General features: G+C 36.3%; 2 protein-coding genes across 4 annotated transcripts; one reads left to right on the top strand and one right to left on the bottom strand.

Annotated features, from left to right (window-relative positions):
* Positions 1-166: 166 nt before the first annotated feature.
* Positions 167-2,563, bottom strand: LOC127514077 (regulator of G-protein signaling protein-like). The gene is made up of 6 exons (XM_051896461.1): positions 2,446-2,563; positions 2,169-2,251; positions 2,011-2,085; positions 903-1,029; positions 647-748; positions 167-432 (listed from the first exon to the last, which is right to left on the bottom strand). Exons 2-6 carry the CDS (start codon positions 2,235-2,237, stop codon positions 167-169), a joined length of 639 nt encoding a protein of 212 aa, XP_051752421.1. The 5' UTR covers positions 2,238-2,251; positions 2,446-2,563.
* Positions 167-19,466, top strand: prkag1 (protein kinase, AMP-activated, gamma 1 non-catalytic subunit). 3 transcript variants are annotated; one of them, XM_051896460.1, is made up of 13 exons: positions 167-313; positions 5,209-5,260; positions 5,558-5,658; positions 6,136-6,217; positions 7,809-7,867; positions 8,351-8,396; positions 8,487-8,541; positions 8,623-8,749; positions 9,613-9,823; positions 9,941-9,978; positions 10,316-10,462; positions 13,252-13,351; positions 18,134-19,466. In XM_051896460.1, the coding sequence occupies exons 3-13, from the start codon at positions 5,587-5,589 to the stop codon at positions 18,142-18,144; spliced, it is 948 nt and encodes a 315-aa protein (XP_051752420.1). In that variant the 5' UTR covers positions 167-313; positions 5,209-5,260; positions 5,558-5,586; the 3' UTR covers positions 18,145-19,466. The 3 variants fall into 3 exon arrangements, with proteins under 3 accessions (XP_051752420.1, XP_051752418.1, XP_051752419.1); XM_051896458.1 differs by lacking the exon at positions 167-313 and adding an exon at positions 2,849-3,045; XM_051896459.1 differs by lacking the exon at positions 167-313 and adding an exon at positions 2,852-3,045 and having other exon boundaries at positions 9,658-9,823.
* The last annotated feature ends 394 nt before the right edge of the window (positions 19,467-19,860 follow it).

The raw sequence follows: 19,860 nt of genomic DNA, 5'->3' as shown, positions 1-19,860 counted from the left end.
AAGCCCTCAGTTTTGTTCTACTTATTGTCCAATATTATCTTTCCTTTGGTAAAGCTGTTGTGTTGGTTTCCGCCTGTGGACTGTTTTCATGTTGGATTGCCTTGGTTTTTGTTAATGAAGTTGCAACGGCTATTTTTATCCACCTCACCTCTTCCTTGTTTTAAACCTACCGACTCCAAACTTTTGAACGTTGGTGTAATCTTATAAACAGAAGAACAGAAATAAGTGCGGTGCTTAAGCGAAGAGGAGAGAAGCACAAACACACCGTCTCACCTGTGTGGCAGACAGACAGGATGGCAGAGCCTTCGCTCAGGTGAGAGAGTCTGATCGCTGTCTGAAGTGTTTGTTGATTCAAAGTCTGAAGCTCATTTTCTTCTTCTTTCATACTCAACAACATGGACACTCTCACACAGAACAGAACAAGCTCCTCTTCTGCTTGAAAACACATGCACAGCATATGCGTTAGCACAAATAAGTTTTCATTCTTTTATACGATTTATTTTGGCATAGTCAGAACATCAGAGCACTACAGCTCCACTCATTCTTAATGTAAATCTGATATCAAATATAGAGTCTAATTTCAGAATTGGAGGCCTTGTAAAATTCAAATCAGTTTGCAAAAGGGTAAACCAGTGCAGTCTCACACCAGCAGTGCCCTTAAGAAATGAACGAAATCTCTGGATTCCCCTCACGCTGCCGAGACACTTCCTTAACAGCCACTGATCTGCCGGAGTCCATTTCAAATCATCTGCAAACATTATAATCAAAAACAAAACAACTGTAATAACTAACACAGCATATTAATGTGACATTGGCACCAGACCACTTTCATCCAGTGACATCACATAAAGTTCATGTGTCTCTAAACATACTTCAACACTGTCATGTGAACGTAACATTACCTGTGGATTTAGAGGATGCAAATTCAAGGATCTCTGTACAGAGAATGAAATTGTGATAGAGTTCAGTTTGTTTGAAGAAAACCATCCGATGCGTCTCTAACCATTTCAGAAATGCTCCAGTGTTCACCTGACAGTAAATGTGTTTGCAGATATTAAATGTTTTGGCCAGTAACTATGGAAGCCCATTTCTGCCACATAAGAAAGAAAATAATGATTTTGTAAATCATAATAATGAAATGAAAAGTTTAAATTATGACAAAAAGTCCAAATTATGGCATACTAATCAAATTTATGATATAAAAAGTCCAAATTATGACATAGTCATAATAATGACATAGAAAGTCATAATTTCGACTTTTTATCTCATCGTTTTTAAAATTTTAATCATGACTTGTCATAATTGACTTTTTATTTCATAATTATGACTTAGTATGTCTTAATATGACAAAAAGTCAAAATTATTGTCATAAAATTTCAACTTTCGATCTCATAATTTTTTAAATCTCATAATTATGACAGTGTATAATCTCATTATTATGACTTAGTATGTCATAAAATAACAAAAAGTCAAAATCATGGCATAATTATGACTTTTTATGACAGACACACTCATTAATAGTGTGTCATAATAATGACTTTTTGTCATAATTTTGACTTTTGATCTCATAATCATAACCCATTATGAAATAATTTTGCCTTTTCATCGTATAAATGTGGCTTAGTATGTAATAATTATGACTTTTATGACACTAATTAGTGTGTCATAATAATTACTTTTTAATGTTATAAATTTGACTTTTCATCTCATAATCATGACCCATTATGAAATAATTTTGCCTTTTTCATCTTATAAATATGACTTAGGATGTCATAATTATGACTTTTTATGACACTCATTAGTGTGTCATAATGACTTTTTAGAATAATTTTGACTTTACATCTCATAAATATGACTTAGGATGTCATAATTATGACTGTTTATTCATAATTAAGATTTACATGATGTACATGAAAGCATGATGTTTTTTTGTTTTTCTTATGTGGCAGAAATGGACTTCCATAAACAGCTGTTGTGGTCGAGTTAATATTCTTATAAATAACATCCTACCTGAGCAAAGGGCACATTTGGCCACATTAACCACTTGTTGTCTTTGAGCATGTAGAGGGGGGTTTGTCCAAACACCTAAAAACAGGACAACATGCGGGATGAGTTCAGGATAACCAGCCCATTCAAGGTATATGAGCAGACGGAAGATTTCATCTTACTGGAAGACTTAAAAATGTATTGAAGAAATCCACAAACACTTCATCTTTCAGGAGAAACTTGACTTCCATCTTGATGATTTTCTCTGCAAATATGAGTGCAGTTGATAGATGACAGGGCCATACATTTCAAGACCATTTTAATCGACAACTTTGATAGACTTGTGTTTACAACAATTAGGCCTGACGTTACTTGTAACAAAAAAGTATAAAAATATTTAGGCCTACTAGCTAGGTTTCATTAATGTAGCTGTTGATTGTGTTTCTGACCAGTTCTTACCCTGCTGATTATTATGTTTTCTGCTTTTCTGTGCTCTAATTTCTGCCCTGTTCAAAATTATGTTTAAGCGATAGATTTTTGTTGCCTTGACAACGCTATTATTTGCTTCTCTTCTGCTTAGAATCGCTTTACTTGTAATTTTATTTTATATACTGCCAAATTAAATACACATCAAATAAATACAAATCTAAATACAACAATTATCTGCCATTTAGGTTCTCACTACGTGGTCGAGACATGTTTTATAATACTTTTTTATATTTATGCTAATCATAATTATTTTGCAATGCTGTTATGCCAATCATATTAATGTAACTCTACTTTTAAAACCAGTTTATTAGCAGGATTAATAAATTATTATGTACGATCATGTATCTATTATGATAATGATGATGGAGAAGCGCGCACACGTGTGTGGCGTCATATCCGGTTGCGGCCTCCGCAGCGGTCTTCCTTATTCTGTAAGAAGACTGTAAGCGAGCTGCGGCACCAGAAACGAATTAAACATACTTTCAGCTACCGACTTGAACTATATTTTCGTATTCAGAGATCGAAGTAAACATCATTAACCGTCTTCACACTGAATGGATCATGGAGTGTGTAAGTAGTGTGAGATTAGAGTTGATCTGACAGATTCAGTCTCCCTGAATGACGCCGAAAGAGTTAAACCAACGGCGGATTTTGTTGAATTGTGTTAAAATATTCAAAAATGGCTAATATCGATTGAAATGTTGAGATTGAGCGTTAAGTGTTATTAGTAGGGTGTCAGTAGTGTCGTGTAGTATTTCTTATTCATATGAAGCCAGTTATACATCTGCGGTCAAGTTGAGTTCTGTGCTGCTAGTTTACTGCCATTACACTAGTACTGCGTTAACACGTTTACTGCTGTTACACTAGTACTACGTTAACAAGTTTACTTCTGTTACACTAGTACTGTTAACACGTTTACTGCTGTTACACTAGTACTATGTTACCAAGTTTACTGCTTACACTAGTACTGTTAACTCGTTTACTGCTATTGCAGTAGTATTGTTAACACGTTTACTGCTGTTACATTAGTACTAAACAAGTTTACTGCCATTACACTAGCACTGTTAACGTTTACTGCTGCTACACTAGTACTATAACAATTTTACTGCCATAATACTAGTACTATGTTAACAAGTTTACACTAGTACTGTTAACATATTTACTGCTGTTACAGTAGTATTGTTGTTAACACGTTTACTGCTGTTACATTAGTACTCTTAACAAGTTTGTTGCAATTACACTTAGCACTATGTTAACACGTTTACTGCTGCAACTGTTACACTAGTACTGTTAACACGTTTACTGCTGTTACGCTAGTACTATGTTAACAAGTTTACTGCCATTACATTAGTACTGTTAACACGTTTACTGCTGTTACATTAGTACTGTTAACAAGTTTACTGCCAACACACTAGTACTGTTAACACGTTTACTGCTGTTACATTAGTACTGTTAACAAGTTTACTGCCATTACACTAGTACTATGTTAACAAGTTTACACTAGTACTGTTAACATGTTTACTGCTGTTACACTAGTACTATGTTAACAAGTTTACTGCCATTACACTAGTATTATGTTAACAAGTTTACTGCACTAGCACTAAGTTAAATTGTTTACTGCTGCTACACTAGTACTGTTAACATGTTTACTGCTGTTACAGTGGTATTGTTAACATGTTTACTGCTGTTTACATTAATACTATGTTAACAACTTTACTGCTATTACACTAGTTCTGTTAACAAGTTTACTGCTGTTACACTAGTACTATGTTAACAACTTTACTGCCATTACACTAGTGCTGTTAACAATTTTACTGCTATTACACTAGTACTATGTTAATGCATTTACTGCTGTTATACTAGTACTATAACAACTTTACTGCTGTTACTCTAGTACTTTGTTAGTTTACTGCTGTAACAATAGTTGTTGTCACTCTAGTACCTGTTAGTTATCTGCTACTTTTACCCTAGTGCTACTTTAGTTTGCTGCTGTTTGTACAGTATATGGTTAGTTTACATGTCCTAGATTCACTAGATTTGTAGTTTTTTTTAATTTTCTTTTTATCTTAACATAATGAGAAACCATTTTTTATGAAGTAAGCCCACTTAAGGACTTTAGTAAGATTTTGCCAGAAAAGGTTTTAGACATTTCATCACATGTTAATGTTAAAAATATTGTGTAATATTAATTGTTGTATTTTTCTGTTTGCTTGATTTTTATTTTTATTGTATATATGTAACTGTTGTATTTTTGTAATTCAGTTTTTGCCATGAAGATAGCCACAGATGCTGACATGGCATTAAATAAAACTATACTGATACTATCTTAACATAATGTTTAAGCTAGTAAGTTGTCAAGTTTCCAGTGTTATCAATCAGCTTTCTCAGTTATTGGTCAGTTAACAGGCAAAGCAGTGAACTCGTCCATGGAGGAACAGAGCTAAGGATTTGAAGTTAAACCCTAATTGTCTGAAGCTCTGGAGTTCAAAAACAGTAGTTAATTAATGTGAAAGAATTTGAATACTTTGAAGCGAGCAGAACTGTCCTTCTGTTGACTTCTCTGGCTAATATGTATTTTCTAGACACATTTTAGCCTTTTGCTCAGTTTAGTATAACAACTCTAGCTCAGCTTATTGTTAATCAGCAAGAACTTTCATCAGGAGAATGATCACATTTCTAAGGGAATACCAAAAGTGAGTTTTGAATGTTTAAAACTTGACATCTGTTTTTCAGGTTCCTGCTATTCTAGATGAGTTGGATGGTAAAAAGGAGGCGCACATAGAGGGTAAGAATGTGAATAAATAAAAATGAGACTGTAGTCCTGCGATCACCTGCAGCTCATGTGTGAGATTTGAAAGCAGAGCCGAGCAGGGGTTTGACTTCAGTGTTTGCAGTGAAATCTGAGATTAAAGTGACAACAGAAATATGATCCAGTGACACTTTGTACTCTGACACTTTTTCTCTCATATTTTCGTTGGTTGTGTTTTAATGCTTGTTCATGATTTGATGTTTTAGGCAGTGCATTTTCGAGCAATAAAATTGTGAATTATTCCTTTTAATTTTTTCCTCTCCTTCAAACCAGATCCTGAGTATAATGTGTACACCCGCTTCATGAAATCCCACCGCTGCTATGACCTGGTGCCCACCAGCTCAAAGTTAGTGGTGTTTGACACTTCTCTCCAGGTAGGAACTCAGAAGAAGACAAATGTTTTTAAATTTGCAACCTTGTTTACAACCTATTTACTTTCATGTGTGACCCATTTCTGTGTGAAACAAGAAAAATGTTTGGCAACACTAAATTTTACCCATCATTAATTAATTTGATAATGTAAAGTAGCTGTTCCATACCAGAATACATACTGAATGTGCATTTGTTAAACTATTCCTAAAGCCTTTTGGTTTTATAAGTTTTGTCAGCAAGAAAGCGATGTTATTTAAGAAGAAGAAGTTTACTTTTTGATAAAAGATTATTAAAACAATTTTTTTATTTGGAATAATGTGCACAATTATTAATAGGCACATGCATTAAAATACTGGGGTCAGTATTGATTTCATGTTGACTTTAGGGGTTGGATATATGTGCTCTGTACTTTGTCAATATTCATGACATTTAAACTGTCCGAGTGTCTGCTGGTTAATTTGTGGTTGTATGGTTACCAGGTGAAGAAGGCGTTCTTTGCTCTAGTGTCTAATGGGGTGAGAGCAGCGCCTCTCTGGGACAGCAAGAAGCAATGCTTTGTTGGTAAGCAAGCTTTTTTGGAGATTTCAAATGTGTCAAAATTGTGTTAAATTTATTGTGATTGATTGATGACATTAACCCTGGTGTTGTTCGGACAAGTTTTAATTTTATAAAATAGCTACTTCATCAGAATGGTACGAAACTCTGTGGCTTTGGCGGTCTCTATGTGACCACAAAAAAAATTTGTGGACTTGATTCGAAAAAGCTAAATGGTCGTAAAAAATAAAAAAAATAAAATTCTGACAGCAAACAACACAAATGTGACTAAAATTTGTGTTGTTTGCTGTCAGAAATGACTGCCATAGAAAATGAACAGGAAATATGAAAAAAGACAGCAATTTTTGGGGGGTACAATACACAAATCAGCCACGATGCAGAAAAAAGCACAGCAATGAAGAGGTGACACTCTAAAATATCAAGAGTGCAAAACAGACAGTTTTTATTGAATTATATGTAACAAAATGTCTTTCTCTGTGTTCAGGTTTGACTAGTAAAGTTAATGGAAAAATTGACACTTCAAATCAACATTTAAAACAAAAAATATCTAAACCTTGACACAAACTAGTCTCACAAACTATAATATATATCAAAATCCACAACCTAATAAAAGTAAGTTAAGTCTAAAAACAACTGTAGAATTTACCATCCTTTATATAGTCCATGTCTCTATTTTAACTTGAAATACAGCTTTAATTGAAAAATTTGTATCAAATTTTGTATCAATGGGGAAAAATATCATAATTATATCATATCATAATTATTGCATAAATATTAATTAGTAACATAATATTCTCTCAAAATACAAAAGAAAAAATATTATTTAACAAAAATATATTACATTGATTTTATTGAAAATAAAAAGTTACATTTCAGGTGTTGGGTCACTTGACAGCAAACAACACAAGTGTGACTCTCAAATGAACAATACCAGAGGGTTAAAGGGCTTTCAAAATATATTTAACTTGCATAATACAACATATTAAAGGGGTACTTCACCGCTGGCAGAATGGGCTTTCAATAAAACTCTGCTGCCTATACAGTAGAAAGATTTTTTTTGCTGCTGTTGTTGTTGTAATATACAGTTTTTGAAATCTGTGCTACCTGACAAGAGAAAACAGAAAAAAAATAGGTAACACTTTACAATAAGGTTTCATTAGTTAACATTAGTTAACTACTTTAGTTAACATGAATTAAGAATAAACAATACTTCTACATCATTTATTTATCTTAGTTAATGGTAATTTCAACATTTACTAATACATTATTAAAATCAAAAGTTGTAATTTGTTAACATTAATACACTGTGTGTGAACTTACATGAACAAACAATGAACAGCTGGATTTTTAATAACTAACATTAACAAAAATTAATACTGTAACAAATGTATTGCTCATTGTTAGCTTATGTTAGTTAATACATTACCTAATGTTAACAAATGAGACCTTATTGTAAAGTGTTACCAATTATTATTAATATGATAAATTACTTACAATTAAATAATTTACAGTCACTAATTTACTGTAGTTAATTGTAACAAAAGTTTTAAAAATGATTCATGTTTGCATGTCTTTTATACTTTTTTTTCCATTGTAGGTATGCTGACCATCACAGATTTCATTAATATACTTCATCGTTATTACAAGTCTCCTCTGGTAAAATTCTCTCCTCCTTGCCCACATTAAAGGCCTGTTCACACCAAGAACGATAGAGATAAAGTTATAAAAACATGATTTTGCTGTTCTTATTGCAGTTACACGGCTTTAACCAGCAGATGTCCTCAGCATGCTATGTTTCGAGTGAATCTAGCTAGTGTAATCGATCTAATCTAACAGTGAATTTAGCTGACATAGCCAATATAGTGGAATTAAAACAACACCTGGTCTTTTCAATGCAACTTCGAAGGAAGCAAGACAATGTTGTCGAAACTAGTGCTGGATACATGAGGTAGTTTTAGGTTACACTGTTTGCTAGCCTGGCATAATTATCTCAGCTCCGTTAATGCTTTCTTTATCGTTATCTTTCTAGTTATCGTTCTTGGTGTGAATGGGCCTTAAGACTGTTATTCTCCCATTGAAGTTTTTCCTCAGGTCACTTTAAGGAATTTTCAAAGATTTCATGTGTTTTCTCTGTTTTAGGTCCAGATATATGAGTTAGAAGAGCACAAAATAGAGACTTGGAGAGGTGGGAATAATGCTTAGATGTGTGTTCATGATGTAAATGGTCTGATGAGTGAGCCTATGACTGATCTGTTTTTTTTTTTTTTTCTTATAGAGGTCTACTTGCAAGATTCCTTCAAGCCTCTCGTGAGCATATCGCCCAATGCATGGTAAGAGTTTTATTGATGCAGGAAGATTGAATGGTTTTGTTGGAGAGATGTGATATGTCTGATGTTTTCTGTCTGTCTCAGCCTATATGATGCAGTTTCATCTCTACTGAAGCATAAGATCCACAGATTACCCGTGATTGATCCTCTAACAGGAAACACACTCTACATCCTGACACACAAGAGGATCCTCAAATTCTTGAAACTCTTTGTAAGTCCTGCATAATAATCGCTCACATGTGACGCAAAGGATTAAAGGGTTAGTTCACCAAAAAATGAAAATTCTGTCATTTATTACTCACCCTCATGCCGTTCCACACCCGTAAGACCTTCGTTAATCTTCGGAACGCAAATTGAGATATTTTTGTTGAAATCCGATGGCTCCATGAGGCCTACATAGGGAGCAATGACATTTCCTCTCTCAAGATCCATAAAGGTACTAAAAACATATTTAAATCAGTTCATGTGAGTACAGTGGTTCAATATTAATATTATAAAGCGATGAGAATATTTTTGGTGCGCCATTTGATTTCAGCAGTTTGGCGGTTTGACACGCGATCTGAATCATGATTCGATACGCTGATTCATAACGCTCCGAAGCTTCCTGAAGCAGTGTTTTGAAATCGGCCATCGCTAAATAAGTCGTTATTTTGTTTTTTTTGGCGCACCAAAAATATTCTCGTCGCTTTATAATATTAATATTGAACCACTGTACTCACATAAACTGATTTAAATATGTTTTTAGTACCTTTATGGATCTTGAGAGAGGAAATGTCATTGCTCCCTATGTAGGCCTCACGGAGCCATCAGATTTCAACAAAAATATCTCAGTTTGTGTTCCGAAGATTAACGAAGGTTTTACGGGTGTGGAACGGCATGAGGGTGAGTAATAAATGACATTATTTTCATTTTTGGGTGAACTAACCCTTTAAGCATAGGCATTCATTTATTTGGTAATGCTCTGTCACAGAGTTGTTGTTGTAATTCTGTCTCAACTGGAATGAAGCAATTATTGCTAAATTTCCCATTTACTCATCTACTAGCACAACTTAGAATTTTGTGTTTTCTTTCTAGAAACACAGAGTTCCTGTTTATGACGATGTTCATATTCTCTCCCAGATATCTGAAATCCCCAAACCTGCTTTTCTGTCTAAAACGCTGGAGGAGTTGAACATAGGAACGTTTCACAACATTGCAGTGGTTCACGCCGATACGCCGCTCTACTCCGCGCTGGGCATCTTCGTGGATCAGAGAGTGTCCGCTCTTCCTGTGGTGGATGAAAATGGTGAGTCGAAATAAATGTATTACATATTTTTTAATATTTGAAATTACAAATCTCTGGTTTTGTTTTTTTCCTTCCCGTCTCACTTGATCATTGTTTCCCTCTCATTTATGCCAACAGGACGTGTGGTTGACATCTATTCTAAGTTTGATGTTATAGTAAGTTTTATGTCTTTATATCTGTTGTTTCTAACTAGAACAGTGGAGTTATTAAATGTGTGTGTGATGTTGTTTCTGGTTCGATTGGATTCACAGCTGCTAGTGTGTTTTAAAGCCTCTGGTTTTGTCTTATTGATCAGCTTGAGTGAATGCAGCCACTACTGTACATGATCTCGTACTCATTGCTGTCTTTTACATTATGTACTTAATTTAAAAACTCAAAGTAATGTATTTAAGAAAACGCACACAATGACAACGTTTTCAAAATGAGCGATGCATATTAGTGGCGTAGCGGACGGGGGCCCTATGATAATCTGGTTTTCGTATCATCACACAGAATCTAGCAGCTGAGAAGACGTACAATAACCTGGACATCACTGTGACTAAAGCACTCCAGCATCGCTCGCAGCATTTTGAGGGTGTGCTCACCTGCCGAGCCAGTGAGACCCTCGAGGCCATTATCAACCGACTGGTGGAGGCTGAGGTGAGGAACACGCATGTGACAATGTGAATTAACCTCAGCCTTTTGCTCATGATTGCATATATACCATTCAAAAGTTTGGGGTCAGTAGGATTTTTTGATATCTTTGATATCTCTTAGTCTGTAATGATGCTGTTCTAGATGCTCTGTTTTCTATTTGAATATGTTGGAAAATGTAATTTATTCCTGTGATGCAGCTGAATTTTCAGCATCAGTCTTCAGTGTCACATGATCCTTCAGAAATCATTCTAATATGCTGATTTGCTGCTCAAGAAACATTTCTGATTATTATCAATGTTGAAATCAGTTGTGCTGCTTCATATTTGTTCAATATCCATATTAGAAAGCTGAAAAGAACGGCATTTATTTGAAATAGAAATATTTTGTAACATTATAAATGCATATGAAAGTATTAATTTCTTAAAAAAAAAAAAAAAAAAAAAACTGACCAAACTTCTACAGGTGCTGGTCATATAATTAGAATATCATCAAAAAGTTGATTTATTTCACTAATTCCATTCAAAAAGTGAAACTTGTATATTATATTCATTCATTACACACAGACTGATATATTTCAAATGTTTATTTCTTTTAATTTTGATGATTATAACTGACAGCTAAGGAAAATCCCAAATTCAGTATCTCAGAAAATTAGAATATTACTTAAGACCAATACAAAGAAAGGATTTTTAGAAATCTTGGCCAACTGAAAAGTATGAACATGAAAAGTATGAGCATGTACAGCACTCAATACTTAGTTGGGGCTCCTTTTGCCTAAATTACTGCAGCAATGCGGCGTGGCATGGAGTCGATCAGTCTGTGGCACTGCTCAGGTGTTATATGAGCCCAGGTTGCTCTGATAGTGGCCTTCAGCTCTTCTGCATTGTTGGGTCTGGCATATCGCATCTTCCTCTTCACAATACCCCATAGATTTTCTATGGGGTTAAGGTCAGGCGAGTTTGCTGGCCAATTAAGAACAGGGATACCATGGTCCTTAAACCAGGTACTGGTAGCTTTGGCACTGTGTGCAGGTGCCAAGTCCTGTTGGAAAATGAAATATGCATCTCCATAAAGTTGGTCAGCAGCAGGAAGCATGAAGTGCTCTAAAACTTCCTGGTATACGGCTGCGTTGACCTTGGACCTCAGAAAACACAGTGGACCAACACCAGCAGATGACATGGCACCCCAAACCATCACTGACTGTGGAAACTTTACACTGGACCTCAAGCAACGTGGATTGTGTGCCTCTCCTCTCTTCCTCCAGACTCTGGGACCCTGATTTCCAAAGGAAATGCAAAATTTACTTTCATCAGAGAACATAACTTTGGACCACTCAGCAGCAGTCCAGTCCTTTTTGTCTTTAGCCCAGACGAGACGCTTCTGACGCTGTCTGTTGTTCAAGAGTGGCTTGACACAAGGAATGCGACAGCTGAAACCCATGTCTTGCATACGTCTGTGCGTAGTGGTTCTTGAAGCACTGACTCCAGCTGCAGTCCACTCTTTGTGAATCTCCCCCACATTTTTGAATGGGTTTTGTTTCACAATCCTCTCCAGGGTGTGGTTATCCCTATTGCTTGTACACTTTTTTCTACCACATCTTTTCCTTCCCTTCGCCTCTCTATTAATGTGCTTGGACACAGAGCTCTGTGAACAGCCAGCCTCTTTTGCAATGAACTTTTGTGTCTTGCCCTCCTTGTGCAAGGTGTCAATGGTCGTCTTTTGGACAACTGTCAAGTCAGCAGTCTTCCCCATGATTGTGTAGCCTACAGAACTAGACTGAGAGACCATTTAAAGACCTTTGCAGGTGTTTTGAGTTAATTAGCTGATTAGAGTGTGGCACCAGGTGTCTTCAATATTGAACCTTTTCACAATATTCTAATTTTCTGAGATACTGAATTTGGGATTTTCCTTAGTTGTCAGTTATAATCATCAAAATTAAAAGAAATAAACATTTGAAATATATCAGTCTGTGTGTAATGAATGAATATAATATACAAGTTTCACTTTTTGAATGGAATTAGTGAAATAAATCAACTTTTTGATGATATTCTAATTATATGACCAGCACCTGTAAATACGTGTGTGTGTGTGTGGATGTGGCGTGTCTATCTATCTTTTTTATATATATATATATATATATATATAATAAATAATTTATACATACACCAGGGTCAGAAATTAACAGTCTGGGAAAAATGCCACCAAAATGAATAGAAAGGCCTAGAAATTCAAGATATGTGGGCAGAAATGTCCCTGCACAGTTAAACTAAATCTATTATGGCTGTTGCTGTAAATGTTAAAATGAATGAAAAGTGTCAATTTATGGCATTTAGATCTGCGCATGTTGCATCAGATTTCTTTCTGTGTTTTTTTTGCAGCTTTGAGCATTATATCCAGTCACGTCTTTGTTGAGCTTCTGAATGCAATGGCCAATCAGAAGTTTTTAGATAATAAACAACAAAGTACAGATATGATGTAAGAGATTCATTTTCGCTGAGTTTTTGCGATAACTTGCATTAAAGTCATGTACTGACATGTTTTGTCTTTGTTGCCAGAATGACATGCCGTTTCCCCAGACACATAAATAATTTTTTCTATTATTTACCATTAATAATTTTTATTACAATATCAAGAGCAATCGTCAATAATGACTTTTTTCTTAATATTGCAGCCCTAAGACAATACCGATACATTTAATAAGATAATTATAAAAATTGCGAAGGTAAAAATACCCCATATGACAGTAGCTCAAAAATAACTGCATGTAAACGATTATTCTGTCTCATTTTCAGGTTCACAGGTTAGTGATCGTGGATGAACAGGAAGTTGTGAAAGGCATCGTCTCTCTGTCTGATATCTTGCAGGCTTTGGTGCTCACCAATGGAGATGACGGTAAGACTCAATTCTGATGTAGTCATCCTTTGATTCCCGTATTCTGTTCTTATTTCTGTGGAACACAAAATAATCTTCTTGCAGCCTTTTTCCAAATTACATTATCAGATTTTATATTTATTTATATAGCACTTAATACAATACAGTATTGATGGGAGAAGTGAGCCTTTGTTGAGAAGTAAAGCAGCTGTTCAGAAGACAATAGTGTCATTATTCAGCTCAATTTAGTTCAAATTTCGTTTTCATCTGATAGTGTCTGTGCCAGTCATTCAATAATATCCATGAATATTAATGGTTTGTCAAGCTCCAAAATGAAAGAAATGTGCCTTTTAAAGTTGACGGTATGATTTCCAAATTTAACCTTTAATTTAAAATCCTACAGCTAATGTTGGTTAGAATAGTGCTGTCAAATCGATTAATCGTATCTAAAAAGTTTGTTTACATAATGTGTGTGTGTGTGTGTGTGTGTGTGTGTGTGTGTGTGTGTGTGTGTGTGTGTGTGTGTGTGTGTATACTGCTCAAAAAAAATTAAAGGACACTTTGAAAACCCATCAAATTTCAACGGGGGAAAAATATCATGCTGGATATCTATACTGATATGGACTGGGTAATGTGTTAGGAATAAAAGGATGCCACATCTTTTGATGGAAATGAAAATTATCAATCTACAGAGGACTGAATTCAAAGACATCCTGAAAATCAAAGTGAAAAAATGATGCAGCAGGCTAGTCCATTTTGCTGAAATTTCATTGCAGCAACTCAAAATGGTACTCAGTAGTTTGTATGGCCCCCACGTGCTTGTATGCATGACAGACAACATCGTGGCATGATCCTAATGAGACAACGGATGGGGTCCTGGGGTACTTCCTCCCAGATCTAGATTAGGCCATCACTGAGCTCCTGGACAGTCTGAGGTGCAACCTGGCAGTGTAGGATGGACCAAAACATAATGTCCCAGATAGGGCTGGGTATCGTTCAAAAATTTGATATCGATAACGATACTGATACCGATACCTTGACTTCGAAACCGATTCCTGAAAGATACCTTTTTTTTATACCAATTTTATAAAATCTGTTTTAACAAGATTACATTACCTCAAAATCTTTGGTTTTATATTTTAAGTTTGACTTAAGTTTGTTTCCTTACATCATTGTTGGATATATAATTATATACAGGTGCTGGTCATATAATTAGAATATCATCAAAAAGTTGATTTATTTCACTAATTCCATTCAAAAAGTGAAACTTGTATATTATATTCATTCATTACACACAGACTGATATATTTCAAATGTTTATTTCTTTTAATTTTGATGATTATAACTGACAACTAAGGAAAATCCCAAATTCAGTATCTCAGAAAATTAGAATATTACTTAAGACCAATACAAAGAAAGGATTTTTAGAAATCTTGGCCAACTGAAAAGTATGAACATGAAAAGTATGAGCATGTACAGCACTCAATACTTAGTTGGGGCTCCTTTTGCCTGAATTACTGCAGCAATGCAGCGTGGCATGGAGTCGATCAGTCTGTGGCACTGCTCAGGTGTTATAAGAGCCCAGGTTGCTCTGATAGTGGCCTTCAGCTCTTCTGCATTGTTGGGTCTGGCATATCGCATCTTCCTCTTCACAATACCCCATAGATTTTCTATGGGGTTAAGGTCAGGCGAGTTTGCTGGCCAATTAAGAACAGGGATACCATGGTCCTTAAACCAGGTACTGGTAGCTTTGGCACTGTGTGCAGGTGCCAAGTCCTGTTGGAAAATGAAATCTGCATCTCCATAAAGTTGGTCAGCAGCAGGAAGCATGAAGTGCTCTAAAACTTCCTGGTATACGGCTGCGTTGACCTTGGACCTCAGAAAACACAGTGGACCAACACCAGCAGATGACATGGCACCCCAAACCATCACTGACTGTGGAAACTTTACACTGGACCTCAAGCAACATGGATTGTGTGCCTCTCCTCTCTTCCTCCAGACTCTGGGACCCTGATTTCCAAAGGAAATGCAAAATTTACTTTCATCAGAGAACATAACTTTGGACCACTCAGCAGCAGTCCAGTCCTTTTTGTCTTTAGCCCATGCGAGACGCTTCTGACGCTGTCTGTTGTTCAAGAGTGGCTTGACACAAGGAATGCGAAAGCTGAAACCCATGTCTTGCATACGTCTGTGCGTAGTGGTTCTTGAAGCACTGACTCCAGCTGCAGTCCACTCTTTGTGAATCTCCCCCACATTTTTGAATGGGTTTTGTTTCACAATCCTTTCCAGGGTGCGGTTATCCCTATTGCTTGTACACTTTTTTCTACCACATCTTTTCCTTCCCTTCACCTCTATATTAATGTGCTTGGACACAGAGCTCTGTGAATAGCCAGCCTCTTTTGCAATGACCTTTTGTGTCTTGCCCTCCGTGTGCAATGTGTCAATGGTCGTCTTTTGGACAACTGTCAAGTCAGCAGTCTTCCCCATGATTGTGTAGCCTACCGAACTAGACTGAGAGACCATTTAAAGGCCTTTGCAGGTGTTTTGAGTTAATTAGCTGATTAGAGTGTGGCACCAAGTGTCTTCAATATTGAACCTTTTCACAATATTCTAATTTTCTGAGATACCGAATTTGGGATTTTCCTTATTTGTCAGTTATAATCATCAAAATTAAAAGAAATAAACATTTGAAATATATCATTCTGTGTGTAATGAATTAATATAATATACAAGTTTCACTTTTTGAAAGGAATTAGTGAAATAAATCAACTTTTTGATGATATTCTAATTATATGACCAGCACCTGTATAATATATAATTATATAATTTCTGTTAGTTAGTTACACAATATTTCATGTAGGGTTTTATATAATGACGACTAGGAGGTGCTCTAGGCACATGCTTTCCTTGATTGGTTTTCTCTAAAGAGAAATACGTTCAGTTGAAAACGTAAAAAGAAGTAAAAGAGTGACACACGTTCGTTGCGTCTTACCATGAAATGAGTTAATGATCAACACATTAATGATTTATCACTCATCCATACGCAATTAAATAGAATGTTATTTTTTTATATATATATATATATATATAAAAATATTATATAAAATATGCTTTTTCAGGAGACAACCGTTTGAAAATGTCCGCTCTGAGGATGTGGTTGATGCTTGCACAGTGGCAGTATCAGGAGGACACTGATACCCATTTTCCACCAGAATTGTTCGCGTTCTGGAGCCTGGAGACTTTTCGGAGATAAAGTGAAACCATTGATTCACTCACTCTCTCGCACTCAGGGTCTCTCTCGCACGCATAGTTTTATATATTTAGATATAAATAACAATGTAGCGCAATGTTATTGCATTGCTCAACGAGACGGCGACAGCATTTCTCCACCCACTCTCCCCTGCTCCATTCGGAGGTATCGAAATTTGGTACCGAATGACAAGACACTTTTCGATACTCGATAGTATTGAGGCAATTCGGTCGGTACCTAAAAGTATCGAATTCAATACCCAGCCCTAGTCCCAGAGGTGTTCTATTGGATTTAGGTCAGGCGAGCGTGTGGGCCATTCAAGGGTATCAATTCCTTCATCCACATGAGGCTGGGCATTGTCGTGCGCCAGGAGGAACCCAGGACCCACTGCACCAGCGTAGGGTGTGACAGTGGGTCCAAGGATTTCATCCCGATACCTAATGGCAGTCAGGGTGCCATTGTCTAGCCTGTAGAGGTTTTGCGTCCCTCCATAGATCTGCCTCCCCAGACCATCACTGACCCACCACCAAACCAGTCATGCTGAACGATGTAACAGGCAGCATAACGTTCTCCACGGCTTCTCCAGACCCGTTCACGTCTATCACATGTGCTCAGGGTGAACCTGCTCTCATCTGTGAAAAGCACAGGGTGCCAGTGGTGGACTTGGCAATTCTGGTGTTCAATGGCAAATGTCAGTCGAGCTCCCCGGTGCCAGGCAGTGAGCACAGGGCCCACTAGCGGACGTCGGGCCCTCAGACCACCCTCGTGAAGTCTGTTTCTGATTGCTTGGTCAGAGACATTCACACCAGTGGCCTACTAGAGGTCATTTTGTAGGGCTCTGGCAGTGCTCACCCTGTTCCTCCTTGCACAAAGGAGCAAATACCGGTCCTGCTGATGGGTTAAGGACCTTCTATAGCCCTGTCTAGCTCTCCTAGAGTAACTGCCTGTCTCTTGGAATCTCCTCCATGCTCTTAAGACTGTGCTGGGAGACACAGCAAACCTTCTAGCAGTGGCATGTATTGATATGCCATCCTGGTGGAGTTGGACCGCCTGTGCAACCTCTGTAGGGTCCAGGTATCGCCTCATGCTACCAGTAGTGACACTGACCCTAGCCAAATGCAAAACTAGTGAAAAACAGTCAGAAAAGATGAGTAGGGAAAAATTTTCAGTGGCGTCCACCTGTAAAACCGTTCCTGTTTTGGGGGTTGTCTCATTGTTGCCCATCTAGTGCACCTGTTGTTAATTTCATTAACACCAAAGCAGCTGAAACTGATTAACAACCCCCTCTGCTACTTAACTACTCAATATCCCAGGAGTTTAACTGACTTGATGCTATTCTGATTTAAAAAGTGTCCCTGTGTGTGTGTGTGTGTGTGTGTGTGTGTGTGTGTGTGTGTGGATGTATGTATATATATATTACACACATGCACTATATATAATAACTTTTATGTTAGATGTGATTAATCATGATTAATTGATTTGACAGCATGAAGTTAGAATGATTAATTTGTGAGATTTCATTATTTTGCTTTTCTTTTTTTTTTTCCCCTCAGGAAGTGCTTGATGGAAGAACAGTGAAGGAGGGTGTCTCTCTGGTTTCTTCTCTCTCAATAAGCTGGAAGGTGATCCAGAAAAAGGAGGACATCTATGATATGCAACCATCTCAAAAACAGGAGTTAATAAAGCACAACAGATTTATTTACAGAGATCCAGATGCTCCAGTGAAGAAAGAGACATGCACAGAAAAGAAATTGCTTTTCTAAGAAGAAACTCTTTTAATAATTGAGCCCTAAACCCTCTGTACCATTTCAGGGAGTAGTAAAGGAAATATCATTTTAACTTCAAATTATTTTAGTTATCTTGCTCGACCCTCTTTTTGCTGAGACGTCCGTCTTTCACATTATTTCCCTCTTCTTCTGTCCTCACAGAAGGAAAACACATGAGCACTGGAAATGCAGATGAGATTAAGGTGAAGATGGGATTGTCTGGACTGCAGACATTAGGCCTAAAGGCCAAAGCTTGAATCGGGAACTAGTCATTTACGTTTTATGCAGGTGTTTAAGTGTCAGCGGAGAAGAAACCAAGTATGTGAATTCATACTGAGAGACTGAAACATTCCGTTATTGTTCTGGACGTGGTTTTGCAGGGTAATGTAGCGTGATTTTCTATCTCATGGGCATTAGATATTGAAGAGGTTTGTTCTCTAAAGCCAGATAAAATGTCATCTATATTGGACTGTTCCTACACTACACACTGATGAGACACAAACAACCACTCCGTCAGTATTGGGGAAGTTTCATTGGTTTATTCTGATCCAGTTTCTCTGAACAACTTCCTTTACAATGTGAAGGAAGGGAGAGCTTAGTTAAAATGTTTTGATATTAATCATTGAATATTTATATCATTGGAAAAACAATTACTGCTCAATGTTATCATCATGTTTATTTAGTATATTATCACAGATAAGTTTTGTTCTTTATCTTTTTTTTTTCCTCCAGTTGTTTTGGTCCAGACTCCTGTTTTTATGCCTGATGCAGTTTCATTTCTAGGTGATCTTAAAATGTTGCTACTGATTTTATTCTGCTTTAGTTATTTTAAAGTCTATTCTTTTTTTTTTTTTTTATGAATTATCAGCATGTACACCACCCCCCAACTTTCATAACCCAAAATGAGAATATCAGATTGCATCTCGACGATTTATTGTAGCTTGTCTCGCTACAGAAAATAATTTGATTGTAATAGATTTTTGCTGGTATTTCTGTCTCTGTAATCATTTTTATGCCACACATAATAGATATGTAAATACACATGAACTTTTCTAATTCTCTCATGTCAAAGATGTTTTATTGAAGGCACAAGGAAAATAAAAATGTATTCAGTTTGTAAGTTGTTGCAGTTCTTATGTTAGAAGGTAAACTAAGCAAGAGAGACATGCCACTATAAATGTTCTCACCGAGATCCAACGATTAAAATATCTTCTAATATTCTTCGGCATCTATACAAAACTTTAAAATCACATTCTTAGTTTGAAAATCATAAAGCCATGTCTAAAAATGTAATACCCAAAATGTGAGTCCATAAAATTAGTAATAGCAAGTCTCTTGCAGCAACTTACTCATTTACCATAAACGCTTCTTTAAAAGCATCTGCAGCGCTTATTAATTCTAAATGAAAAGCCATACATCACTCAAATGTAATAAAACTAGAATTTTGTGATATGAAAATGCTTAATCATCAGCTCATTATCAGGTTCAAGCATATTTAAGGTTGTGATCTCTAA

This window comes from Ctenopharyngodon idella, chromosome 6, assembly GCF_019924925.1.
Source record: "Ctenopharyngodon idella isolate HZGC_01 chromosome 6, HZGC01, whole genome shotgun sequence".
In the NCBI taxonomy this organism is placed as follows: domain Eukaryota; kingdom Metazoa; phylum Chordata; class Actinopteri; order Cypriniformes; family Xenocyprididae; genus Ctenopharyngodon; species Ctenopharyngodon idella.
Note: the sequence above shows the minus strand (reverse complement) of the source record. Positions and strands in the feature narration are given on the sequence as shown.